The 26824-nt window shown below is 38.5% G+C and overlaps 3 protein-coding genes, 3 long non-coding RNA genes and 1 pseudogene across 9 annotated transcripts in view; 3 read left to right on the top strand and 4 right to left on the bottom strand.

The window, feature by feature from the left end:
• The window catches only part of LOC148728179 (uncharacterized), a 175608-nt gene that overhangs the window by 68797 nt on the left and 79987 nt on the right, over positions 1–26824 (bottom strand). The window lies entirely within an intron of this gene.
• LOC111341502 (sec1 family domain-containing protein 1-like) overlaps positions 1–26824 on the top strand; it is a 97452-nt gene that overhangs the window by 41038 nt on the left and 29590 nt on the right. The window lies entirely within an intron of this gene.
• The window catches only part of LOC148728187 (uncharacterized), a 52850-nt gene that overhangs the window by 11117 nt on the left and 14909 nt on the right, over positions 1–26824 (bottom strand). The gene's annotated exons all lie outside the window — the stretch shown is intronic.
• Positions 5585–7283, bottom strand: LOC148728192 (uncharacterized; annotated as a pseudogene). Its single transcript, XR_016002396.1, has 3 exons — positions 6883–7283; positions 6155–6444; positions 5585–6049 (listed from the first exon to the last, which is right to left on the bottom strand). The product of XR_016002396.1 is annotated as an uncharacterized LOC148728192 (transcript).
• Positions 7540–10237, top strand: LOC148728191 (TNF receptor-associated factor 5-like). Its single transcript, XM_088725195.1, has 4 exons — positions 7540–8004; positions 8371–8551; positions 8701–8933; positions 9123–10237. Exons 1-4 carry the CDS (start codon positions 7550–7552, stop codon positions 9283–9285), a joined length of 1032 nt encoding a protein of 343 aa, XP_088581321.1. The 5' UTR covers positions 7540–7549; the 3' UTR covers positions 9286–10237.
• LOC148728189 (uncharacterized) lies at positions 15772–26814 on the bottom strand. 3 transcript variants are annotated; one of them, XR_015989033.1, is made up of 4 exons: positions 26606–26809; positions 25691–25752; positions 24078–25026; positions 15772–16441 (listed from the first exon to the last, which is right to left on the bottom strand). It is a non-coding gene; the product is annotated as an uncharacterized LOC148728189 (long non-coding RNA). The 3 variants fall into 3 exon arrangements; XR_015989034.1 differs by lacking the exon at positions 15772–16441 and adding an exon at positions 23637–24077 and having other exon boundaries at positions 24122–25026; positions 26606–26808; XR_015989032.1 differs by lacking the exon at positions 15772–16441 and having other exon boundaries at positions 24135–25026; positions 26606–26814.
• On the top strand, positions 19277–22613 carry LOC148728190 (protein NLRC5-like). Its single transcript, XM_088725874.1, has 2 exons — positions 19277–19447; positions 19540–22613. Exons 1-2 carry the CDS (start codon positions 19419–19421, stop codon positions 21743–21745), a joined length of 2235 nt encoding a protein of 744 aa, XP_088582000.1. The 5' UTR covers positions 19277–19418; the 3' UTR covers positions 21746–22613.

Genomic DNA, 26824 nt, shown 5'->3' with positions numbered 1-26824 from the left:
CGCCATGATTGTATTTCATGTAGATCATGATTCATTTGTTGTTCTAAGACGTACTCATCAGAATGTGCAGTAGTTAAGCTAGTATCATCTGCATACGGTCCGCACTTTAGAATAGAGATTACACGATGGAAGATCATTTATATAAACCACTTCAGCAATGCGGTAGTAAGCAGAATGATAAAAAACCTCAAGGCAGAGGTTAGAGAAGATGAGTACTGCATCCTGTATCCTGAAGACTATGCTCTGCCTGAAAAGGACGAAAGCGACTCCCACAGCAGCACAAGCGACGAGGAAGAACTTGAAGAAGATTAGCAGGTAGAATCAATGTTCAATTCTAACAGTAACTTTATTTCTTCAAGATAGTTTACAGGCCTTTGTAGATTGCAGGTAGCTTTGGCTATTCTGGTCGAGCAACTGCTATTTTAACTGTATTGTATTGTATTTAAGAACCTTTAATGAAGGGAAAAATGAGAAAAAAAGATTAAAAAATCCAACAATAAAGAGATGAAAATGAAGTAAATATAAAGATAGAAACCTTACTTTTGTTCATTCAGTTCCTTAGAATTGTAGTCTGCAGCCGCAAAAACGTTGTTAAAAGCAATAGGAACTTCTTTAATAGATTTTAAAACTTTCGCATTTATTTCTGTAGGGATGTACTTTTTAAGAATAGTAAAACTTATCCAAACCTTAAAACGTTACTAAAATTTTTTACGTTACCCCCCTTTTTTGCCTAATTTTTTTAGATGGCCCACCCTTTAGGGCCGGTTTTTTTTGGGTGACCCGCCCTCCAATCCCACTAGTCCCCCCCTACCTTGTAAAAAATGAACGTTCCCTTAAGTACGGTAATTTGACAACTCTGTCATAGCAAATGGCTCATCAACGACTTAAATGCCAGCTGGTATAGTCAAACGACTGTTGATACACTGAGTCTTTCTCGAAATTTGCGTCTGTATAAATTTAAGTTCATACTGTAAACAGTAACAACTAGAGTAATAAGCTCAGGTTTGTTTTAGCCTGAAACTGTAGCACCTCTGCTTTGAAGTCTTTTGATGAATTTCTTTCTCGAGGATGTCCTATCCCACGCATCTTCCTCTTTAGAACTACTGACTTCCCTCCATATTTGCACAGCCTTCCCCTTGGCCGATTTCCTTCAACCTTTATTTTCCAGGGGTATCTTGAAGGGTATCTTTTATGGCATCATTAACAACACAGAAAGCCGTTGTATCGGCTTCTAGCGTGTAATTTCTATTGACAACTTGCGTTAAAGTGAACGGAAGAACGTCGAGTGAACCATGAATATAAACAACTTTGTCCTATCTTTATCAATATATATAAATATTTCTTGTTTTGTTTTTTGGTTTTCTTTTATATGAGACACTACTTTACAAAACGTTCGAAGAAGATGACGTGTTGAAGCTGACGCCACTGGGACTGGGAGTGTTAAAAATGCTTTAAATTTTGAAGTAAAACTTGACATACTGGATACCAGAATAGTCTCTTCTACCAAACTGGGGCACCCTGGGATTGAAGACAACTGGCAGTTAGTGTCTCCCAAACGCCCCCACCCCCCTAAAAAAATTACTTCCTCCTCTCCTTTCTTTAGAACTCTGAATTTCCATTCACACTCAAATGTAACCCCGCCAGCAAAGGTCTCTCTCGTCAACTTTCAGTGGCATTGCCCGCGATTAATTATCTTCAATTACAATTCAAGAATCCATTTATCGTCATCATCACATAATCGTGAACTCGCGCGAATACCACGTTGCTGTTTTTTATATATTCTGACTTTTATAATCTGTAGTAACCACTTGAAATAGTGCGAATAAAGAGTTTCCTTTCCTTCCTTTCCCAGCCTTATTGACAGGATAAGCACATACAACAAAACCGAAAAACAAAACAAGAAATGTTTATATATACTGATAAAGAAAGGACAAAGTGCTTTACATTCATGGTTCACTCGAAGTTCTTCTGCTAACGTTTACGCAAGTTGTACATAGAAATTACACGCCAAAGCCTTGGTCAACAACGAGGAAAAAGAAAGGATCTTTGAGGCGCCTAAAAGACAAGAACCTCTTCATGTATTTCCGTTTTTAAACATGACATTCCCTATCATTTCATGCATTGGAAAATACTAATCTATGTAATTGAAGATAGCAACGAATGTCTGCAACTGGAAACGAGACGATATATGTTAGTACAAACCATTAACATAGTTGAATTGATATCAGGGTATTGGACGAATTTAGAGTTGTGAACTATTTCACCCATTTTGAGCAGAGGACGTTTCACAGCGTGCAAGAGAAAAGGAGTTTTACTCTTGATGCTGTTAACTTGCCAGTGCGTACACCATTAACCACTCGGGAGTTTTCGGGGAAATGTATGTCCCTAAGTCGCCGTCGGAAAACTTGATATTAAGGCCTCTAATGGGTGGGGTGAAAAACCGCTTTCCCAAGAAAACCTGCGACAGAACCTCGGTGATAGAGATAAATAGAAGGAAGTATGTAAATATACTGACTTAGTAATACTAGATTTCACATGGCAACGAAAGATCGAAGAATTTGAAGATAAATGCAACATTGAATGAAAGGGGTGGCCATAGCTATTTGAAAAAACTAAAAAGATTATCGGCAAGGTGGTCAAAGATAAACGATAAAAGGAAGGGGTACTTCAATGTACACAAATCGTTTGTTCCGAAACAAAATATAACCCGAAACTAGTTTTGGTTCGAACTTACTGGGGAAAAAAGAGCTGCTAGTGTTTTCGCGGTGGTGGGTCTCCCATATTTGGTAGGGGATGCAAGTCGGAAATTGTCGAAAATATCTCTAGAACATGGTGGAGCCTTACGAAGGTGGGCATTTCAACACATGACTTCTAACCATAGCGGATACCGGAAAAAAAGGCCTGTACAGCCTCCGAAAGGATTCCGAACCCTAAATGATCCCCAACCTTGAAATGATCCCCAAATTGACCCGGAAATGATCCCCTTTTTTCTTCTTGTCGACCCCGAAATGAATTAGAGAATGTTGATTAAACATGGGAATGTGGATTGCTCGAAAATGAGGGAAAGTAAAAGCATTTTTTCCTATGTAATAAATTGATTTATGGCGCCGATATTAACAACTAAAAGAGGATAAATTAAACTAAGATTAGGGAAAATTTTGCAAAAGATGCGCTGAAGCTAATTAATGTTTTTATGAAAGGCGGAATGAAACTGAAAGTTACTTATCGATCGTAAGAGTCATTCCTGATGTGGGGTCTTTGCTGTCACATGAAGAAAAGTGTCACAGTGCAGTGAACATGTGTCCATTGGAATGTCTGCACAAATACATACGATATGCTCTCGACCCCGACGCAAAAGGGAACATAAATTAAGTGTATTAAATAAACTAAGTTACATGCACATTATTGCATTGTAGTAAGAATGCATAATTTTTACAGTTGTTACAAATGTATTAGTTTCTCGTTAAATAAACCTAATTTGCATTGCATTGTTTACCGAAGTGCTGAAAATCAATAAGCTATAAATTATTAACCTGGAAAATTGAATTCGACCCCTATAACTGGAAACTCCGCTAACTCAAGCAGTTTTTCGTTACCCTTAAGACTTCGAGTTAACTGTGGTGTACTGTAGTTTCCCTTTGTTTGATACTTCGTAAGAATAAAAATAAATGAAAGGATTGCAGCATTACCACAAAGAACAAAAAAGCAATCAACAGTCCTATGTTTAATCAACATTCCCTAATTCCTTGGGGGTCATTTCGGGGTTGACAAAAAGAAAAATGGGGGTCGTTTCGGGGTTGGGATCATTTCAGGGTCGATTTGGGGATCATTTCAGGGTTGGGGATCATTTCAGGGTCGGGATCATTTTGGGGGCTGTACAGGCCAAATTCAAATTGTATTTTTAAAATTGTATTTAACCCTCCCCCCCTCCTAATATATCTACCATACCCATGAATCACTAAAATTCACGAAACACCCCAAAACGGCGATTTGTGGAACAAGCGTGAGTCTCCTGCTTTTCTTGAAACGCCATCGTGATAGCAAAAAGTGGAAAAAGAGTAAATTTGTCCAGAGTGAGTACATAATATTTAGGCATAGGGTGGAGAAGCTAACTATGAGATTTGCAATGAAATACTGTAGAAAATGCAAAACCCGCGTCCGGCGAGTGATATAATTTCACCAGTTTACCAAAGAACTTACCTCTATGAACAATTTGATGGAATTGAAAAGAACTCTGAGCGCGTATCGGCAAGAAAAATAAAGATATTATTGTTAATATCATTATCAACCCGATCTCTAATAACGAAAGGCAACAGGGGATACCATGTCAAAAGCTAAATAGCTGTTTGAGGGAAGATTATGCCGCAAACCTTTGGTCAACGTTAAAACCCAATTTTTGTCTCAGCGGATAAGAACAATAAAGCAACTCAAGCATAAGTGCTAACAGAACACGGTGGCTACAGCAACAACGTAGATAAAAGAGAAAATAAGCGCGAAATGGACCTCAGACTGACACCTGATTGGTTCGATGACAGGACATGCTGGGAAACGCTGATTTTCACTTGATGAAATTCACGCGCACGCAATGGAGAGCAAATTGGAAAAAAAATGAAACGACCTTAGGGTATTGTGATGTGCTCCCTAACCTAATGTAAACTGAACAGGACTAAATGATATCTCACGTTAAAGGCTGATATCGCGGCCTTTTCGTATTTTATAGAATAAACAAACGAAGTATTCAGTACGAATTGGGTTATCTGCGCCATAATTGGAATGCGCTAAAGCAGGTGTTTCATTGAATACACCACCGAAAGGAGACGGTGATTTTGGAAAGACATTAATGACCAGTAGCTCCAGAAACGTTGCCCAGTGTAGGTTGTAAGAAACGTGGCCCAGTGTAACACCATTGAGGTAACTTGTTTGCGAGATAAGTTGTAAGAGTGAGAAATTGCCTGGTGTAACAGCGCCTTAATGCAGAAGCGCAATAAATTTCGGCGTAATTAATGAGCCATCAAGGGCGTTATTGAGGGTGAAGTGTTACCTTAAGTAGTCGGAGATAACTTTAGTGCACGCGAATAGAATGAAAAGAGATCAGGAAAAAAGATCGGTTACTATTGCTGGAAATCCCTTTATTTGTGGTGTTTTTACCCAAACACCACCATACGGCTTGTAAGGCTCCTCAGGATAAATTAAAGGTCCCACAAAAACAAACGATTTGTAGTCGATTCTGTAGTAATTTATAAGGAAGCAACGGTGAAGGTCCAACGTTTCAAAGTTTTACAATTTTGCAGAGAAATGTAGAAATTCTTTGAAACGTTGACTCTATTGTGTTAGGAATAGGCCAATCGTACACCCGGTGTGCCTAAACTGCCTTTGGTTCTTATCTTTTCTCTCGCCAAAGAAACATACATCAAATCGCCAAATTTTGTTTTTATTTTTATCATCGCCAGGAGTGTTATCTTTGATTAGCGTTAATCGGGCCTTAAGCAACAGTATCTAATCGTGGATAAAATGGTAATCGCCGATGTGCAACTGTAATCCCTTAAACGAAAAGTCGTAAACATAAAAGAAAAAAAGAAAAAAACTAAAAAACAGGAGTATCTGTTTGAAACTGCAATAGTAGAATGGCCAGAAAGTTCTCCATGACCGTGTCGAAACTGCTGCCTCTCCACTGTCGCCACATCTGCCCATCGAGGTATGATTGCAGATCGTCTCTACGAACACCTTTCCTTCTGTTGCTTTCCAGTTTAAGCTGAGCCCACGCAGATTCCGCCTCCTGGGTGTGCACACTTGTCCGTGGATCAGAGAAATTGTACGCATGAACAACATGATGTGCAGCCACGTTAGGTAGGGTAGCCAATCGATTGTAAGCTGCCCAGTCGTCGGTATGCACTTCAGTGCCCGGTAGAAGGCAATGCTGTATAATGGGTAAGAGAGTGGCCGCATCCCTTCTTGCAACCACTTGAAAATACCTTCTGGAAGGACTTTGATCAACGGATACTATCCCAAACACCCAAGCATCACGAGCAGCCCTTCTTCCTCTGTTGTACTGCAAATGAGATTATTTCGAAATGGTTAACAAACCACCCCTATAGATGTCCGTTTTGAAAATAAGATATGTGTGATGTTGATTATCAGGTTCATTTCAGGTTACCTTCGCCCTGTGAGTAAATTTGCTTTCGTCGCACTTAGCCACGCATCCGGGTCCTCCAAATGGAACAACTGGTCTGTTTAGCAGATCAACAGAACAAACATCTTGCAGGCGCCTGACTATCTTCGATACTAAGCTGGCGTTTATGCCTAGTGCCCGGACAATTCTTTGCTGAGGGTCATCTTGTGTAAAATAAAAGATGGCCAAGAGGAGAGTAGCTATCGGCACTTTGGAAAACTCAGCAAAGAAGCTGTTCGTCCTTAGGCTTTTTTTTAGAACACCCCCCGCATCGCCTGTGAGATAAAAAGGCACATGAGTACGAGTGAGATGTTGAATTACTTAGTTCACAAGGTATACGTAGGCGGTGATAAGAATCGTTGCGCACAGCAAATGGTTCACCCCCACGGTGACCCGCGTGTAGCCATTTGTAGCATTGCCACTCCCGCTTGATTGTCGGCTATCGTCAATAACAACAAGCTGATAAGATGTAATTGCTAACGTAAAATAAACGAGTCCTAACTAGGCAGAAACTCAGTAAGAAAGCGGATAATGAAGGAGATTTCGACCGCCTGTAATAAATTATGAGGAAACAAAAAAAAGATGGACATTCGCGAACTGGGTCTGTTGAATTACGTGAGAGGAATTGTATTGTTCAGCAAAAGGGGAGTAAATCAAATCATATTTCTTTGATAATCAGTCCGCAGTAACTAATCCTGGTATGATTGACCTACCACTGGAATGCATCAACGTGGTTGTCGTTTCTTCTAATTAACTCCATGCCTTGATTGCAACGAGCGCAATGAAGTGGACCTGGAAGCAAACGGCGCCTTTGAAGTCACTGGATGAGAACAGATCGCGCTCCTTGTCCCAGTGCGATCAGCTCGTTTAAAAGCATGATGGCAACGGAATGGTTCTCATAGAAAAATTGTGTAATGAAAATATTTTTGGTAGAAACTGATAGCACAAGCAATCAACGAAGAAAGATCAACGCAACACCTAACACCGTTCAATGTGAGAAAATATTCATAAAATCATCGGTAATTAATTTCATGCATTTCCGAATTGTATTGTTGAGCGACTGTCAACGAGACGAAAGGATATTTTTATCTGGGTAATGAAAGAGCTTGGTTTCTTGCTGGCCACGTTTTTACTTAGGTTAACAGTTCCCACGAAGCCGGAGAGAGAAGAATTGGATAATTGTAGAAATATAAATAAGGACTCAGACAAGACCAGAGGCGGCGTTCAACTGTCGCTTTACAGTCCCGGTAGAACAGCAATTAGTCTGTTCGATTTGGTGAGTATGATAAGAAAGAAATGGCAGGTATTAGTTGGAATAGAGTAGCTGCAATGACAATCAATTGCAAGGGTGGATTCTCCTACTGTTTCAGTTACAACACTATGCTAAAGCCTGTCAGTTTAACTTGTGGCCACTCTGGATGCCGCGAATGTATAACAGAATTGGTAAAGAAAGCGAAATTGCCCAAATGCCCCATGTGTAGAAAAGGCTTTCAAGCAGCATCAATAGGTGTAAACATCGCACTCGACCACGTAACCAGTTCCTTGGCGGTGAAGTGCCTTAGTGCTGGCTGTGGTTGGAAGGGAGGTTATGGAAATGCTGCGGAGCATTTTTCCAATTGCGCGAAACTACCCATACCATGTCATAATATTGGATGCCAAATAAAGATACCACGCCAGGAAATGCCTTCCCATGCTCTATTATGCACGAAGAGGAAGGTTTCATGTCCTCAATGCAAAAAATATGTGAGTTGGGAAGTGTATGAAGAGGACCGTGCTGGTAGATGTGACAATGCCGTCATACCTTGTCCACTGAATTGCGGGAGAGTATTTCCAAGGTATGTTCATGGCTTAGTCAGAGATTTCATTTTGGCCTTCACTTTATGCACGAGGCCATTATTTTGTTACCACAGATGTATGCGGGCACGTAGAGAATCAAAATTCACACCTCATGCCGGAATCGACTCTGTTAAGTGGCAGAAGAAAGGGATACATGGAAAAAAAGGGTTAGGATTCATTGGTGTGTGTTATGTTGTGCCCTCAAATCAAATAGTGATCGTTTTATCGTTAATAAACCTCAGTAACGGATAAAATTGACAGTTGAGGTGAGATTTTTTTTACCTATTTTTCGCACCATTCGGTAGTTATAAAAGAAACAAATGCAATACAAAACACCTAAAATAAATTTTTTCTCTTCATTTCAGAACTAATATAACCCTTCATTTAAGCGATTGCCAGGAAAAAGCCACACAGTGCAAGGTCCTAGGTTGCAACAGAATCGTTAAGAAAAAGGATATGACCAGCCATTTGATGGAAGCAGCGAAATCTCACCATGTCCTTCAATCAAGTGAGACAAGACGATTGCGAAGAATCATACACAACAAGGCAAGGAGATTGAATTGAGGTTTCTTGGGTTAATAATCGGCAACCAGAAAATAAAACAAAAATAATCGGAAGAGCTTCTATCTAGTGCTATTTCAAAATCATTTGATAACACGACTTCCGAAGTTTGTAACGCAACCATTAATTTTTAGAAGAGCCAAGCAGAAAACGTGATGGTTGAGGTGGAGAGGGTTGCCTCCTTTCGGTGGAAATTAACAAACTTCCCGGAAAGCGTATGGCAGCGAGGAGAGGAAACAAAAAAAGAGCCCATTACAAGTGAAGCCTTTAGATGCGAAGGACACAAGTGGAGGGGAATCTTGACCTATCCTGGCAGTTTGTTTCTTCAGCTACTGTCAGCTTCCCATCCATTTTCTGCAGAAATTAGGTGAGAAAAGTATATTATTGGCTATGAAACGGTTGTAAATACTGAAAGAGAAACGAAGGGACAAGGCAATTTATTAGCGAAAACACACAAAAGAAAATTGGATAAGGAGATTTTTTAGTGGAATGTAAAAATTTGAGTCGCCTCACTTGAAATTCGCATAAGTAATTATTCACATTGTTGTTTTTGTAGGATTGTAATCATGCCTGGAACAGAAAAAGAGAAGGTGTTCACCTCAGAGACTATAACATTGAAGGAAGGAGAGATGTGGGGTAGACATGTGGATATAAATAGTTTTGTCGATGAAAACGGACGGCTGGAAATAAAATTTGTCATTTATTATTTGAGTATTTAATGTTATATGTTTTTGACATCACAACGTATAGATGTTGTGTACATAGCCAACCATTTCCAGTCAGTTTTAATTTTTGTATGATGTTTAATTTCGAAAAGCGGTCACCACAAGAATAATTTGAAGGCAAATTTGTTGTAAAGTCATGATGTTTTTTCAAAGTAGGCCACCTAAAGTGCTACTATGACGAGATTAGTATCGCTCGAAGCTAAGCCATTCTGATGTATTATAAGTGCACTCAATTTATGCATAATTAGGAAATCGTGACGTCATCTCAACGAAATTTAGTGGTTAAATACCAATAAAAGATATCTCAGCTTATTTGAATAAAACAATAATTTTTTCGAAAAAACTAAGACAGATATCCGAAAGCAAAAGACATGTTTCTTAATCTTCCATTGAATACTCTCTGATACAAACAACATTAGAATATCTCAAATTTTGATCATAGAAGCGCTTTAAATGTCCCCAAAGGGAGATGGAATTAGAGTTAGTTGTGGTGGAGTAGGTTAGCTGGGTGACAAGAAATATTCTTGAGCAGTTGCAGAATGCCTTGCAACATCAGATGACTACCATGGGTGGCATTCATATTCAATGAACACCAGAGTAAAATTGTCACTTTTGGTGGGATATTATAAAGAACTTTATTTGGAAATTGTTGAAAGTATTATAGTAAATAGGCCTTATTTTGACTAAACTGCAAAATACATAGTTGCCTAGGTGTAACAGGTAACTACTCTTGAAGATTTTCCTGGATCTGTTGATATCAGTAAAACTTTTGTTTGATGCTCTGGGAGAGAGAATGAGTCGCATGTTTTCTAAACAAATTGTTCATTATATTCCTAAGAAAGATGGCTTTAATAATACTGTTTATAATAATAATAAAGGTTTGAAATATCTCAAGACGACAAGGCATTGCAAAATTTCTTAAAGCATTTTATGGTTGCTCTATATTCAATTAGGAGACAATTGTAGAAGTAAAAAATTCTTCTATAAAAAAAGCTTGATCTTGTATAAAAAATATCCAAGCGAAGCTGTAAAAACTACCGATTTTAAGTATGGCCTGCGTTATCTTATGTCGCCGGAAGGACTGCCAGATTTTAACATGCTTGATTTTAGTTTTGCGGACTTAAGGGGAAGAGACGTTCAATGACCCGTAAAAAAACCCGTTTTCATTTGGATATTGTGAGACCAAATTGAGAGGAGCCAAACAAAAACTGTCGCCAATCCGTGCATGCCAGAAAACGAGCTCGAATGAGGACTATGGGTAGAATATGAGTTCGATCAAAACAGATCGAGCTCGATTACTTATCCGCCTTCGGATTATCGAACTGTACAGATCAATCCTACCCTGCCGTGTTTCATTTCCAGCTCCATTACTGAGCTTTAATGTTTTAATCATTCAATTGATCCGATCATTCCATTTCGAGCTCGATTGGTGTTAATCGAGGTGGATCACTTGATCGTCCTTGTTAAAACTGCCACAGTGTACGATTGATTATTCATACTCTATACCTCATTAACGTGTTGGATTGCCCAGAAACGTAAATTGATCGAGTTAGGTTTATCAATGGTACGGCGGTGTTCATTAAAACGGTCTTTTAAACGTCGTTTAGTTTCTCCTAAGTATTGTAAGTTACAGCGGTTACCCTGAATTAAGTAGATAAAGTTTTTAGTGTCACAGGTCAAGTGAGATTTAATGGGACGTGTTTCGCCGGTAGAAAAAAAAGGTATAGTTAGTAAGACGCTCAGAGATGCAGGGGCAAGTAGCGCAGTTTCTACCACAACGGAAAGAGCCGGGGGGGAGTTGAGGATGGGAAGTGGTAGAATTAGAGGGGAGTTTGGCTGTTGTATTTTAATTCATAATGGGCGGCGCCTCGCATGGGACTTTACATCCCGTTCGCGCCTTCTCTTTTGGGTGCAGTTTTATCACAGTCTCTCTTCTGTTTTCTATTTGTTATTGTGTTATTGTACTTTTGCCTTGTTCAAATATTTATCTGATATGCCCAATAAAGTCGTTAAAAAAAAAAAAAAAAAAAAGATCTAAGATCTTCGAACGAGGAGGGCCAGATAGAAGAGAAACCGAAACCCAAATAGGAAAAACGGAAAACGATATCGCATACCAAATCCGTTAACTCGTTGGTGTTTTTCACCGAAACGCGAGCCGAAGATTTTTGGCCCAAAAGCCGATAGACGTGTATTAGATAGACGTTTATTAAAAAGAATACCTTAATAGCAGCTGGAAGCTGAATTGCAAAGGTGTACAAATTATGTAATAGAACTATACAATAAAATCAAACCTGAAAGGGAACTAATTTACATATCTAGAGGTAGTCAAAATCGAAAATCTTGATGCCCCCCTGTTATAAGAATTTTTTTTTATAAGAAAGTTCAGACTGAGATTAACCGAAATTTTATGAACAAACTAAGGGACCGGTCATTATTTATCGCCTGGGGGGGGGTCGGAGTATTTAGGGGGGGATCACATGGTTTTTTGAAGACCTTTAGGGGGGATCAGCCGTAATTGACAAGCATAATGGGGGGGATCAGACCAAAAAAAAAGGAATTTTAGGTCGCGCCAGGACCCCGGGTGATTGCATTTGTAAATACTTTGGTAGGATTTGCCGCTGGGACTCCCCCAACCATATATTCAAGACCACGTTCAGTTGTATTTTGTATTATATAAACTCTATTCTAGCCCAGACACAAAACCCAAACCCTTTTACAGACCCTCCATTTTGTAAAAAAGAATCACTATCGTAGTCTAACATACACGTTTTTATTCAGGCACGATCTAAATTAGAAAGGTAATCAAGATTTTGAGAATGGAATACTTACAATTGCTCAAAATTGTTTCATAACGTTTCAGTTTGTTTTATAGAGAATCGTAATCTAAAATCATAAACTTTCATTATTTTAATACGCGGCCGAATGAAAAAAACAACTAAAAAAGTGTTTATTTTGGTGAGGCTGTATCTTGTTCCGCTTCCGTGTCAGAATCTTCGGCAGCCCTCTCCACTGGCTCTTGCACAGTCTCCTCGTCAGATTCATCTGAATCCTCGCCCGAACTTGACCCTTTTTCAGCACCATTACTGCTATTCTCTTCGTTCATTCTGGCCACTACCACTTTCAAATTGCGTGCCAGCTCTGTTTCAAACACGCCTCTTTCCAAAAGCCATAGCAGAGGATCCAGGTGGAGACGCTTGACAAATCTCGCAGTGGGTCGGAAACTTGACAAAGTGAAGGCCATTCGATGTCACTATTACCGACAGAATAAAGAGACTGTGATAACAGAAGAACTGTCGAGTGATGAAGATGACGTGGAATTCGAGGATGAAGAATCCGAAAGTGGAGAGGCAGAGAGCGACGATGACTATGTTTTCGTGGATTTGGATGAACAGCCTGAGATTGGCACTTCCTCGACAATTCAGTTCGTATCTGAAGAGTAAATATTTACCGTTGTGGTTCAAGGTCCATGAGACGTAAGTACCACTATTAAAATATCACTTGCATATTCAAAAAGTTATTTGGCCGTGGCTGGGAGAAAAGGGGGGGGGGATCATGAAACTTTCCACTACCGATAAGGGGGGATCTCTAAAAAACCAGATACTCTACGGGGGGATCAGGTAAATGCTTCGATGTGACAACAAAAATACTCCGACCCCCCCCAGGCGATAAATAATGACCGGTCCCTAAACAAAACACGTATAGAATAAGGTAAGCCATTTTTATTTAATGTCTTCACTTTTAACTATCTCCATGGATATCTTGTAGAAAATCCCTTACAAATCCTTATAAATCGATATGCAAATTGTGTTCCTTGTGTGGTTCTTACAGAGAGCTTGGGCGGCCTGCGGCTTCTCCTGCTTCCCTCATGCCTAATCTCCTTGGCTGGGAGAAAAGGAAGATTACTCGACAGGCAACTCACAATGTGTCCTGACTGCACGAATAGTCATTCCCCTAAACTAGCCTCATCACCAATGTCTCCCGGTATTTCGTGTCAACAGGACTATTAGCATTCAATCAATAACTTGACCTGTGACGGAGGTGATCAGTTGTATTTCCTCCCGCCAACCATCAGTCTCTGGGGTGGTTTGGAAAATAAAGAATGCTGGAATTTGTAACCGGAATACTGGGAATACCCGGAATACCCGGAATTCCCGAAATGACCGAAAAATAATAAATCAATCAATAATTAAAAATAATAAGTTTGAATAAATAATTAAAAAACCAAAATAATTAATCAAAAAAGTAAAAATAAAGTGAAAATAAAAATTAAAAAGATAAAAAGGAAAATCAATTCTCTATAAATAAAATAAAAAAATGCAAAGTATTCTCTCGATAAAATGCAGGGATCACATGATGTAACAAAAAATAACTACCTATGACACTGTTCATGGGGATGCACATAGTAGAACTACATGTAGCTTACAGCCTACAATACACAAACTGATGCCGAAGATTGCTTCAAGTTGTATAAACCGGAAGTGTGATTTATTATTGACGATCCTGAAGCACTGTGGGTTCTATGTGGAAAAGTGGATGTAAATACGATAAGTACTCGGCGAGCAAATCCAAAGTGCGACCACATTATTCCCTCTTTGAAGGAGATTCTATTCTAAGTTATTTGTTCAGGATAAAACGACTCGATTTATCTAGGTACAGTAAAAGTAACTGGAAAAAAAATTACCATCTCCAGAGACAACCAAGTAGTAAGTCCGTTTTTGTCCTTTTTCTCGTTTAGAAGAATCCATCAGTACAAGGGTTATATTCAAAGGTATATATTCAAGGTATTTATAATAAATGCGAAAAGGTGTCGATCTCTCAATTTTAACTGGTCTTATTGGCTGCTGCTTTGCATGATAGCTCCCAATGTGTGGTTAATAGTTATTTAAGGTAGAGTATTAATTTGTAATAGTTTGGGGCTTTTTACAATTTAACTATTAAGTTAATTGGAAATATTGCATTTGTTTAATCTTCTGCAATGGTTCCGGCTGGAAAAGCGTGGCGGCCTAATGGTCATTGCGTCCTAGACATCCTACAGGTGTGTAAATGGGTGGAGCCGAATTTAAAACGGTGAGTAACCATTTGATGAACTAGCATCCCATTCAGGGGCAAGGGAGAGAAGAAATATTTCGTCGCTTAGGCTGTATGGGTTACTGGCCTGACGCAGAATTTTTTTAATTCTAATACGTGCTTCTCCATGAACAGTGACGGTAATTTTTTTTTTTTTTTTCGTTTTTTTGGACCCTCAGAGAAAAATTTCGTAGTAAATTATCTAATTCAGTTGTAAATTTGCCATTTATTTTTAATCATCAATATTCTTATTTATTGATTGATTTACTTTTATTTTTTAAAAATTTATTATCTTTCGGTCATTCCGGGAATTCCGAGTACGCACCAAATCTATCAATTTATCTATCAATATAAGACAGCACTGGTGCTCGTACTTTTTCGGGATGGTCTTATTTTCTCGCGCGGTAAAATCTATTACAATGTATATATGAAGTTCATATATTTTGAACTGCGGTATTAGATACGTATGATACATGATCCTCGCAGTAGAGAGCGCTATTTATGCAATAGCGAACATTGCATAAATTGTTCACATAAATTGTTCGCTATTGCATAAATAGCGCTCCCTACTGCGAGGATCATGCATCATACGTATCTAAAACCGCAGTTCAAAATATATGAACTTCATATATACATTGTATCTGATTTATCATCACGGGTTCATTACGAATCAACTTAACGGCCTGCTCCCAGTTGGCTTGTTAGCTCAATTGGTAGAGCGCTGCACTAGTATCGCAGAGGTCAGTGGTTCGAATCCCGTACAGGCCTGATTTTTTTCAGGTCTGATGTTCGCTATTGCATAAATAGCGCTCTCTACTGCGAGGATCGTGCATCATATGTGTAAAATCTATTGTTTAAGAAGATTTTTTTAAGTGGCCTCTTCGCAAAAAATCGCCTCGTTTCCAATTACAAGCATAAAAGTTTCGTTTTTGAAAGAGAAAGACGGCAGAGAGAGATATGATCCCACAGGGGCCCACACAAGCGGCATGTCTGTTCGTTTGTTCGAAATATAAAGAAATGTATGGGAGAATGTTGAAGAGTCGAAATATCGTCAACTTATATCAAGGAATGTCTATGTTAAGGCTCAAAATAAATGTAAAACTACCTCACTTGCTGTGTATTGTCGTCTCTGTGGTTCTAAATGGCGAATTTAAGCGATTTGCTAGATTTTGCGTTTTGTGTTTAACGTGAAGCAATACTCAACGCAGAATCTACCAAATCGCTCAAATTCGCCATTTAGAACCACAGAAACGACAATACACAGCAAGTGAGGTAGGTTCACATTTATTTTGAGCCTAACATAGACATTCCTCATATAAGTTTACGATATTACGACTCTTCAATATTCTCCCATACATTTCTTTATATATCGAACAAACGACCAGACACTCCGCTTGTGTGGGCTTCCCGTGATGATCCTTGTGTTTAACGGTGTTTACGGTTCCTGCGGTATTTCCTTTTGTTGACATTTCTGACACACCCATCTCATATTCCATTTGCTAATGAAATACAAAGCGCCTTCTGAACTTCCATTTTAGCTGTTCGGTTTGGTCTTTACTTAAATTTCGAACCGGGAAAGTCATTTTCATAGGTTAAACCGGAAAAGATTGTGGCGTAGTGCCCTTCATTGGTATACTTTTCTTTTATCACACTTATGACCGCTCACAGAATCGGAGGATGTTTGTCCGAGTCATGAGGGTCTGAATTTCAAGAGGTCATAAGCAGCTCCATAATAGTCCTAAAGCTCTTTTTTTTTTTCGTTCTGCCAGGCGTAGTGCCCTTCATTGGTATACTTTTCTTTTATCACACTTATGACCGCTCACAGAATGGGAGGATGTTTGTCCGAGTCATGGGGGTCTGAATTTCAAGAGGTCATAAGCAGCTAAATATTTGTCCTAAAGCTCTTTTTTTTGTCGTTCTGCCAAACATCAATCTGGTGCGATCTGGTGCAGATCTATCAGATGTCACAGTGTCCTCTTAAACTGTGGAACAACTGATCACGTGCAGTCCAAAGGGTTTGGCTCCGCGTGCTTCTCAAGTGTCACGGAATTTTCGGCAACACCAAGTGAAGTGTGCTTGAGAGCTACAACAAAATAACACCACAAAAATTCTAAATAGTTCGTTTTCTTATTGTTAGTAATCTAAGCAAATGAAAGCCAAAGCAAACCAGTTTTCCGGGCTCATTCCTGAGCAGGAATTTAACGATTCAAAGATGAGCGTAATATGGAAATTTTTGCCATATCATCTTCTCATCAAACCTTAAATCTTTCTTTCATTAATAAGTCTGGCGTCAAAAGACGAAATCATTGACCTGCATCACACCCTGGTGTCTTAGGGTCTAAAAGTAAGATATACAAATCTATTTCGAAGTAATTGCCACAGAAAAATGTTGAAAACTAGTGGCTTAGTGTTTAGCAGGCTTCAAGAGGCAAAATAACCTACATTAGCGCTCTAGGCTTGACAGCTAAAGTTCAAGTTTACAGTACTCTACATAGCCTGGGTGCCAGATGGTTTATTTTTTTTTTAGCAGCGAAACCACTAACGCTGTCGTCAAAGATCGCGGCTTTGCCGCTTACTGTCAGTCGTTTCGCTGCTAAAAATAAAAAACCCTTTGGCACCCAGGAAACACTCTTCACGGCTTCTGTGGTGAATTTTAACGAGAAAGGAGAAGGGCAATAAGGTGTGGAAATGAACACAGGGAGGCGGGTGGAGAAAAGAGGTCAAGTCTATTTTCTGAAACACCACAAATCTGTATCCGTTTTAATTATATGTCTGTTAAATGTTTCTTATGCAAACAGGTAAACGATACTATTCATAAGCCATGACCTTTTTGACAGTTCTTGAAAGTGAAACGAAAGTTCTCTATTTTTGTGGGATGCGTGCAAACAAATAAAACTATCATGTTGAAAGCAATTATCCAAAGATAGTCAGCATACACACTCTTAAACTTATGAGTATCTGCCCGTTCCAGGTTATTTCTTTGGGCCGAGAGGAACTCAAGATATTACTTTTTGGGGAGAGAAATCGCTTACAGCAATTTAAAAGCTCTAGCAAGAGTATTATTAGTGTACTGCATTGTTTACAAATGAACTTATTTCTGACGTGACGTGCCATATATGAACACAGGTTTCCGAAGGAGAAAAGCGTACTGCCCCTAATTAGGCTCCTAGTTTGTGACCTCGAGAGCTTTGTCTCATGGGTGACACCAGTTGTTATCGGCCAGTGAATTAAATATGTCGGTCTCTTTTAACATAAGGAGCGCAATAGCCTGTTTGATTGGCTACGTGGACCGCGGGCTCATCTTGCCGGCTTGGAATCGCCCGCTATTATCGCGCGCAAGGAAAAGAATGGAGTCGCCAAAAAAGCGAAGAACAAAGAGCACATTAAACGATTCTTGGGTTTATTGAATTACAAACTTCGAAATAAACAGGTCATTCTTATTACGTCGAAGTATTTCTTGCTACAGCAGGAACCTGTTATTGATCAAGCCTGTTCGATCGAATTGCTGGATATTAGCATCCATCTTTTTCCGTTTTACTGGGGCCTCGACAATAACTCGTCTCGGTCCATTTAAACGTTAAAATGCTACTCGCGTGACGGATTTAGCCGAAAACATGTGAAAGAGACTTCCAAATCCATATGCGTAATAGCAATGGAAATTATGATAATCACAAATCTTCAGTCGATGAAGGACGTGATTGAGCAGTTCTATTCAGTCACTGATACCTACCATGGTGAGATGAGGACATTGCTCAAAAAAGGAAATTATTTTCACGACGTAAGTCAATTGGTTTGATTTGCGAGAGTTTTGCTTCACTAAGCCACGTTGGGATCAACAAAGAAAACTCACGCCGCACTCGAAACTAATCACATGGAAAATCTTAGCCAATCGTTACTTGAATCAAACAAGGGTTACAATTTCCTTTCCAAACAATTACCACCCAGATAAGATGTCCACGCCTTAGTTTGTAGAAAGAATCCATTCTCTTTTTGACAGTTAAAAGAACTCTGAAAAGCCAATCAAATGAAAGTTCTCTCATTCTGTAATAATTATACCGAAGGTCATATTAGCTGTTCATTGAAGCTCAGAAAACTAATCAGCATTGCAACGAGGAGAATAAGAATATCAACTGTTTCAATGGAAAAATTCTTGGAATTTTTAGCGCCAAAGACATTCGGTAAACTACATTATGTGGCAGTGGTGGTTTGGATAATTATCGGTGGAGCCTTCGTCGCCACATTCGCCACAAGCAGCGAGTCCAGGTTCGATTTTCGTTGTCACGGAGAGAAGAGTAAAGACAACGAACTCGTCCGAGAAAGATGTTTTGAACAATACCAAAAGCAACACAACAAATTCGGTTTTCCTATCTATTGGTTTGTACTCATTAATTTCGTCGTTATTCTAGTTGTTTGTGCTATTTACTCCCTATTAGTGAGACATACAGTCAGTCAACTGCCTCGAAGAAACCGGCAGAACGCTGATCCAGAGAGACAGCCGCTCGACCAAGAGAACCCATCACCAACTGGATACAAGCTATACATCGCTTATTGTTTTCAATTATCCACGAGAATTCTTTTAGGAGTTCTTTTCATCATCCTACAAACCCAACTGCTTTATCCTCTGAAGTTTTCTTCTAATTTTAATTGTTATTTAACTGATGGAACCAATCAGCCATGGAATTCATTGGACGCCACACCAAACTCTACTCTACACGAATGTCGCAATGAACGAGCGACAAGGAAAAGATTCGGGATGGACGCTCTCCTTTGGGTGAATATAATTTTTGTCGCTGGTATTGTGATTGAAATAATCTACATTTTGTCACGGGCATGCATAGAGAGGGATTTTATGGAAAATTCAAAGTTTCAAAGAACTCATCTAAATCCTCCCCAGGATGAGTCGCCACAATCAGTCGGAAGGAACGGACAAGAAAATGTTCCTCTAGTGGAAAGCCAGCCTCAACAGCTCAACCAAGAATCAAAGTTTGAACTGTTCATTGCAGAAACAAAGGAAAAAATAAAAAAACACAAACCTCAACTGTTTGAACTTCAACCATTTAATGCACCTAATCCAGGCGAAGAAACAGCACTGAAACATTTAACTCTAGATCAGATTTACACAAACCTTCTGTTGATTCAGGACAGAGATAAGCTCGAATCTCTTAAAAACCGAGAGGAGCAACTGAAAGTCTATCCAACTTCGCGCAAGGACACTTCACACCCAAAAAGCCTGGAAGACCTCCTAAATCAAGAAAATAGGAAAGTTTTAATCGTCGGTCGACCCGGAATCGGTAAGACATTCTATTGTACCAAAGTTCTCAGAGACTGGGCATCTGGTGCCATAATCCATTTTGATGCAGCTTTCTTCGTCAAATTCAGAAGTTTCAATGATTCGGCCGACGACCTAAGCCTCAGAGAACTTCTGACGCAGTCCGAGCACTTTCCTGGAGAGCACCTGGATGACGAGATCTGGAATCACCTACTGAAAAACTCTGAAAAAGTTCTCATACTTTTTGACGGACTGGATGAGTTCAAATATAAGGAAAAGATGGCCGTGCCGCTCCATCCTTGCAGACGCAATGAAGAGAAGAAGCCACTTCAAACTCTTTATCAGTGGCTTGTGACCGGTGAACTTCTTGAAAATGCCTCAGTGTTAACCACTACAAGACCTACGGCTGTGTCGAGCATCAAGCACCTTACCTTCGACAAAACCTTTGAGATTTTGGGCTTCTCATCGGAACAAATTAAAGAATACGTCAATAAATTTGCCGGAGATGACAAGGAAGCAGGCGAAATATTATGGCGACACATCAGCAGCAACATGAATTTGCTTTCGCTCTGTTATGTCCCGGTAAACAGCTTCATTGTGTGCTCAAGTCTGTTACAATCATTGCCAGCCGACAGAACCGCTGTTGTTACCCTGCCTTCCAGATTAACAACCATTTATGAGATCGCAGTGCCAGAGTTTTATTGGAAACACACGAGAGAAATCCGCGAGAAATATTTGACCCCCGAACACAATGGATCAGATGATTTGCCGGATGAAGTGGTGGACAATTTCAAGAAACTGGAAAGAGTGGCGTTTGATGGAATCAAAGAAGGAAAACTAATCCTTGGAGGAAAGGAAGTACAGGGAATTGAAGACAGCGCTTTATTTCATCGCTTACCCGACCGACAGGTTAAAGACGAACGGCCTAAACGCGAAAAACAATTCTGTTTCATACATCTCACGATGCAGGAGTTTTTCGCCGCAAAGTATTTGATAAACAACATGAGTGAAACGGAATTAAGGAACTTTGTTTCCGAAAACATTAAAGACGGCAAGTGGCAGCTTGTGTTTCAATTCCTGGCAGGATTAATGAATGATAAAGAAAACCTACCGAGTGATATATTTACTGACCTTCTTCCCGTGAAAACTGAAGAGAAACATAGCGCATTCTACAACGAAGACTGGCCAGAGAATGAAGAGAAAACGAAAGTGACCTGCTGGCCGACTGGCGACGAACGAGAATTAGCAGTGACACTGTTAAAATGCATAAACGAAACCAGTAAAATGACCACAGTAGTGCAGAGTAAACTACAACAAAGTAACTTTAATTGTGTAAATTTTATTGAGTGTCACCTCACAGCTGTTGATTGTTCTTCGTTAGTAAATGTAATGGAGAATGTGCGAGGAATTTCACATATAAATTTGAGAGGAAATAACACGGGGCCATTAGGAGGCTTTGAGATTTGTAAATTGTTAAAATGTAGGAATTCTCAACTGAGCTGGTTAAACCTCAAAAGAAATCAATTGAAAGCTGAAGGAGCAAAGTATTTAGCTGACGCCATCACAAGCAACAACTGTCAGCTACGCACGTTAAACCTCAGAGACAATAACATCACAGACACAGGAGCACAACACTTGGCTAATGCCATTACAAACAACAACTGTCAGCTACGTACGTTAGACCTCACAAACAATAACATCACAGACACAGGAGCACAGCACTTGGCTACTGCCATTACAAACAACAACTGTCAGCTACGCACGTTAAACCTCTCATACAATAACATCAGAGACACAGGAGCACAGCACTTGGCTAATGCCATTACAAACAACAACTGTCAGCTACGCACGTTAGACCTCTCATACAATAACATCAGAGACACAGGAGCACAGCACTTGGCTAATGCCGTTACAAACAACAACTGTAAGCTACACACGTTAAACCTCTCAATCAATAACATCACAGACACAGGAGCACAGCACTTGGCTAATGCCATTACAAACAACAACTGTCAGCTACGCACGTTAGACCTCACAAACAATAACATCACAGAAGCAGGTAGACAAGCATTAAATTTAGCGAGCAATAGTCAGTCTAAGTGTCAGCTCTATTTTTAAGCCTCAGCAATTCCAATTGTAAATTGTAAAAAAAATTACGTCAGCCACTTACTATTCAAATAACTGTGAGGTAACCAGCTCAGTGACAAATTACGGCCCAACAACTCAAAGCATAAATGGAAATAAACTATGTAAGCTGAGACACGCCAGCACCAGCAAGAACAGGATCGAAATGATAAAAAAATTGAACCAATGAACATGTTTATTGACAGCAAAGGATGTCAATCTTGTTTTTTTTGAGAAATGAACCAATAACATTAAAGTAAAAACACAAAGCTTACGGCAGAGAGAACAGACAAGTCTCGGACCTTTCATGATTGGTTAGTTTCGATCCTAAATTCATTGCATGCTCGTGTATGTTTTGATCACTTCTGTTTGTTGCGAGGAGTACTTTTCTGTTTAAGTTATTAAAGTTCTTTTGAAAATTATAAGCGGATCAGATGAGTTAATACGGTAGAGATTACATTGTGCAATACCAAGATTTTCTTTTCAACCCTTTTTTTTTTTGATTGAAGCGAACCGGTTGAAGTTGTTTCACTCGCGTTGCAAAAACTAAGAAAAAATATATAACGAGATTGTAAATCAGTATCTCGCATTGAAAGACAAAAGGCTTTTTTTGTAGGGTAGTGGTAGTAGTAATTGCAACAGTTTTTTGGAGGTTTCTACTTTTGTTGTAAATATTGTCATTTTTTTACGCATTTATAGTGTGTCACTTGTATTATAAAATAAAATAACAATTAGCTTTACTGCAAAATCAGAAGATGATGCATCAGACTTTATCAGAGCCAAAGTTTAACCTGCCAGTACTTGTAAATGGAACCAGTCCCACATTTATCATTGTTCAATAAATATTGTTAAGTGATTTAAACTTTGTGTTGTGATATATTTAGCCCTGATATTTAGACACAGCTTGAAAGCTATGGGAGATGGGTATGGCCTTTTCAAAATCAATCAAATTTATAAATTTACCAGAGAAACTGTCTCAAGGTGAGGGTATGAAGCCCCTCTTAAAAAAACCATTTCTCTATTTTAAATCAAAAATCCCTTTAATAGGTTCCTGGCAACTTTAAGAAAACCTATTTAAATCTTTTAAAGCAAGGTTTATGAGACCAATCGACCTCAGCACACACAAATTAAATAACAGAAAAATCAAAGAAAAGAGATGAGTCCCTAAGACAAAAAAATGGGAAGTAGAGGCAGCGGGGCCTCACAAAGATTTCCACTTATTGCAGCTTTGGAAAAACATAATCCTTGAGATTTCTTCTAATTTTTTTAAACACCTTTATTCCATCTTCATGATTTTTACAGGACTTTAGAATTTAAATGTAACTTTCCAAATTTTTGTAAAAATACTGAACTCTCTATAGAATTTGACTGAAGAAGGAAGTGATTGCAATTTCTGTGTTCAAACATCTTTATCCTAATAATCTTTCAATCTGATCCAAAAGTATGTCACAGCATAGAATCAGGTGTGTTCTTTGAAGCTGGACATCATAGATTAATTTAGCTTCATTTTCTCCTCAGAATATTAACCCTTTCACTCTCACAAATCATCGATGGGTAATTTCTCCTTCCAATACAGTATTCTGAAAATCAGAAAGGTGACAAGAAGGAAGTGGATCAGCTATGGTACATTTGTTTTTGATTAGTTGTTAGATGCTTCTTGTTCAAGAAAAGCATCATCGTGAAAGTCAGGATACAAACAGCAAAACACGTCAAATCCATTGTTTACAAAAATAGGCCAACATGAATCTAAAAGCTGTGGCAAGGTTAGAGTGGTTAAATTTAAATTGAATTTTACTAATGTGTAAATTTTGATCTCATTTCAGTATTATTCCTCCCTGTATGATTTTTACTCTCCTAGGACTGCTTTGTATGTTTATCGGCTCAAAAGGATAAAACACAAACTCTATTCATGCATTTACTGCTGTACATATCTCTTTACAAAACAGTCAACATATTTAAAGACAAAATTATCAAAGAGAAGAGGCATGGAGATTTTTTTAATTTGTTTTTTAGCATCAATAAGATGTTTCTTGAGAACAGATTGCCTATATTTTCATGGCTATCAATGCATCAATAGGGGTAAAAATGTGTTAAGAGGTATGAAGACATTTCTTTACCAACCTCTTTCACAAGAATGCCTGCATCTTCTAATTACTACATATACAACAAGAATTTTCCATTTACTTCAGTAAAACTTCATTTACCAGAATATTGATTTTCTGAATTATTTACATTATCAACCATTAGCAAATATATTTTGTTTCTTGAATCTGATATTTATAAAATCCACTGAGTGTTGCAAACCAGTTTTCTTTTTTAAACAAACCTGTAGGATCAAACTTGCAAACCAGTTTTCTTTTTTAAACAAACCTGTAGGATCATCCAAAGAAAAAATAAGTTATATTTTTCATTTTCAGTAAGATTTATTATTAAAAGCTACAGCTGTAAGTATTCAAAATATTTTCCACTAAATACAAAAAAATTTTCTCTTGGGGAAACAAGCAGAGTGTTAACATAGGAGGTAAGCAGTTTCTTGGTTAATTTTCTTCTTAGCTGGAAGCTCATGGATTTTGAATCAAATCTGTTTTTTGACTGAGACTGATCATTTGTTAAAAATAGTCCACTCATAAAAAGGAGAAACCTCTATTCTGAGCAGGACTAATGCCATGTGTTAGGTGGTAACAGTGTTACGGTAACTGATTACCGGCAGAAAGATAATAACCTCGCTATTTCCACGAAACACAATTTATTCAACTGTAAACAACGGGAGATAAACTAACACGAGCTAGCGACTACTCTTGGAACAATTCAACTAAGATCAACTATGTATTTATCTACGCTTATCTGACCACAAGCAAAGTACTGTCCTTCTCTTTGGTGAAATCTCCTGAAGACTTCTTTCGACGTATCGCACTCGACGGTAAACAACTCTGGACTTGACAGCAGAATGTCAATATCACATCCGAACGGGAAAATCCCTTCACTTGTCACTTGTCACACAATATCACTTGTATATCACAAACAGGGAACGAAGTCCCAAATCACCACCACAACCTGACTAGCGAGCTGCTTATATAAGCATCCGAAGAGAGTCTAGAAGTTTCCAAAAGTAACTATTTATAACCATTACAATAGTAACTATTTATAACTATTACAGTAGATTCTATTCTTAAACTGATGAGTCACAAAATAAACAGACATCTTGATTATACAAAATAAACAGACATCTTACATCAAGATTGAAAGCAAGTAATGTCTTGTCACCAGCAGACAAGCTGTTAAAAAATGACAGAGAAAACTTTTCATGATTCCAAATCAATAATTGAAATGGCTTATTCCTTTATTTTAAGTACAATTTGGAATAACCAAGCACAAGTAGGGTGTTCCAAAGACCAAAAAAAAATTTCATGAGCCTAAAAGACATGTAATTACTAGTGCTCTTGTGATAGCTTACATTTATAACTGCATTTCCTCAAATAACTGCTTAGCATTTATTTAAAAGTTTTAGCTGAAAGGTGATGCATTTAATGGAGAAGGGCGCTCAATTAAAGGGGGAGCTTATTACTCTGCTGTACTGATTCAGCTGTAGTTGAAACTTAAATAGCTATAAATAAGTGGTAATAGAAACAGGTTTTCATTGCATCCCTAAAAAAGTGAAAAGAGGAGGAGGGCTTATTTTAGGGGGGGGGGTGGTTGTTTGACATTATGGTCTAGGGGGTGGGCATTTATTCAGAGGAGGACACTTCGTAGTACATGGGCACTCATTCAAGGAAATGCTGAGTGAAAAAATACCATGAAAAAATATCATGAAAAAATATCATGAAAAAAATTAATACCAGGGAAAAATATGTGATAGCAGTTAATAATTATGTATAAACAATGTGAATTGCCATCACTAGCTAGTGTAAAGCACCAAAGTTAAGAAATCTTTAACCATACCTTTAATTAAAGGTATTAATACATTCACTTCTTCTTTCCATTTTGCAACTGTAGCTTCAGCTCTGAGAGTTTTTTGTCATAAAATAAAAATAAATAACGAGATTCAGTGAATTTTGAACTCAAACATGTTCATTAGGACTCCCTTGTTTAATATTGTTAAATGACAAGTGTAATATTCCTTGTCAATAATTAACACAAACTTTTTATGCTGTCTTTTTAACATTTATTAATTGGCAATTGTATTTTTTTATCCTGAAGGTTGATATTAGGCTTTATCCACTTTATATAATTATCAATATGACTTTTAGCTATCTTCAGAATAGTAGGTGACTAAGTTAACAGATTTGCATCAAATGCCTTGGAAGCCTAGATGCTGTAATAGACTTGTTTCAAATCAATATCACTGCTATCAAAATATTCATAGCCTACACTCCTTTAAAAAACTATTCATTCTGACACAATTTGAGTCACCAAAGCACCCAAACCACCCCTGGATCCACTCCAGACCATTTGCACACTATTTTCTAACCATACTACAGAAAGATAAGTGTCCTGCTTGGGGACAGAAATGCTCCGGATGTGGTAGCCGGAACCACTTCAGGAGTGTCTGCAAGAAGTCTTTACATTTAGTCATTATGAAATAAATGCATAATTAATGTATGGGGTTATATATGGAAGTCTTTCCGAAAATTTAGGGGGGTTCGACCGATGCACCCCTGGATCTGCTCCAGAGCATTTGCAGAATATTTCCTAAAGCGGCAGTTTCATCTGCCTCTCTTTTCTCAATCTTTGCAAGCTTTTTTCGCAATCTTTATTGATTCTGGTAAAGATAATAAAGAGTACAAATGCGAATTTCACTCTCGGTTAAGTATAGATACATCATTGCACATCTTTATTTTAAGATAAAGATCTTACCAGATTTGAGTAAGTAACGGTAACTTTGCCACCATCTATCCGTCATCTTGATTTTGTGAACCAGTTCCAACGTTGGATGGCTTCCCTTTTTGGCTCATTTTCTAAGATCTTGGGTTTGCAAAAGGCACACAAAGCTGAACCATATAGCTTTAACCAACACACTTTATGCGTATGGCTACAACCTTCCTCGACAATACTGGGGAGAGTAGACGCGGAGGC

Source organism: Stylophora pistillata, chromosome 6, assembly GCF_964205215.1.
Source record: "Stylophora pistillata chromosome 6, jaStyPist1.2, whole genome shotgun sequence".
Taxonomy (NCBI): Eukaryota; Metazoa; Cnidaria; class Anthozoa; order Scleractinia; family Pocilloporidae; genus Stylophora; species Stylophora pistillata.
This window is presented reverse-complemented; position numbering and strand designations above follow the sequence as displayed.

Bases quoted from the DNA above. Each gene is read 5' to 3' on its own strand.
- LOC148728191 (XM_088725195.1), top strand. From the start codon at position 7,550: ATGCTAAAGCCTGTCAGTTTAACTTGTGGCCACTCTGGATGCCGCGAA. The intron at 8,005-8,370 runs GTATGTTCATGG...TCTTCATTTCAG, and splicing joins TGCGGGAGAGTATTTCCAAG to AACTAATATAACCCTTCATT. The intron at 8,552-8,700 runs GCAAGGAGATTG...ATTAATTTTTAG, and splicing joins GAAGAATCATACACAACAAG to AAGAGCCAAGCAGAAAACGT.
- LOC148728190 (XM_088725874.1), top strand. From the start codon at position 19,419: ATGCACCTAATCCAGGCGAAGAAACAGCA. The intron at 19,448-19,539 runs CTGAAACATTTA...CCGAGAGGAGCA, and splicing joins ATCCAGGCGAAGAAACAGCA to ACTGAAAGTCTATCCAACTT.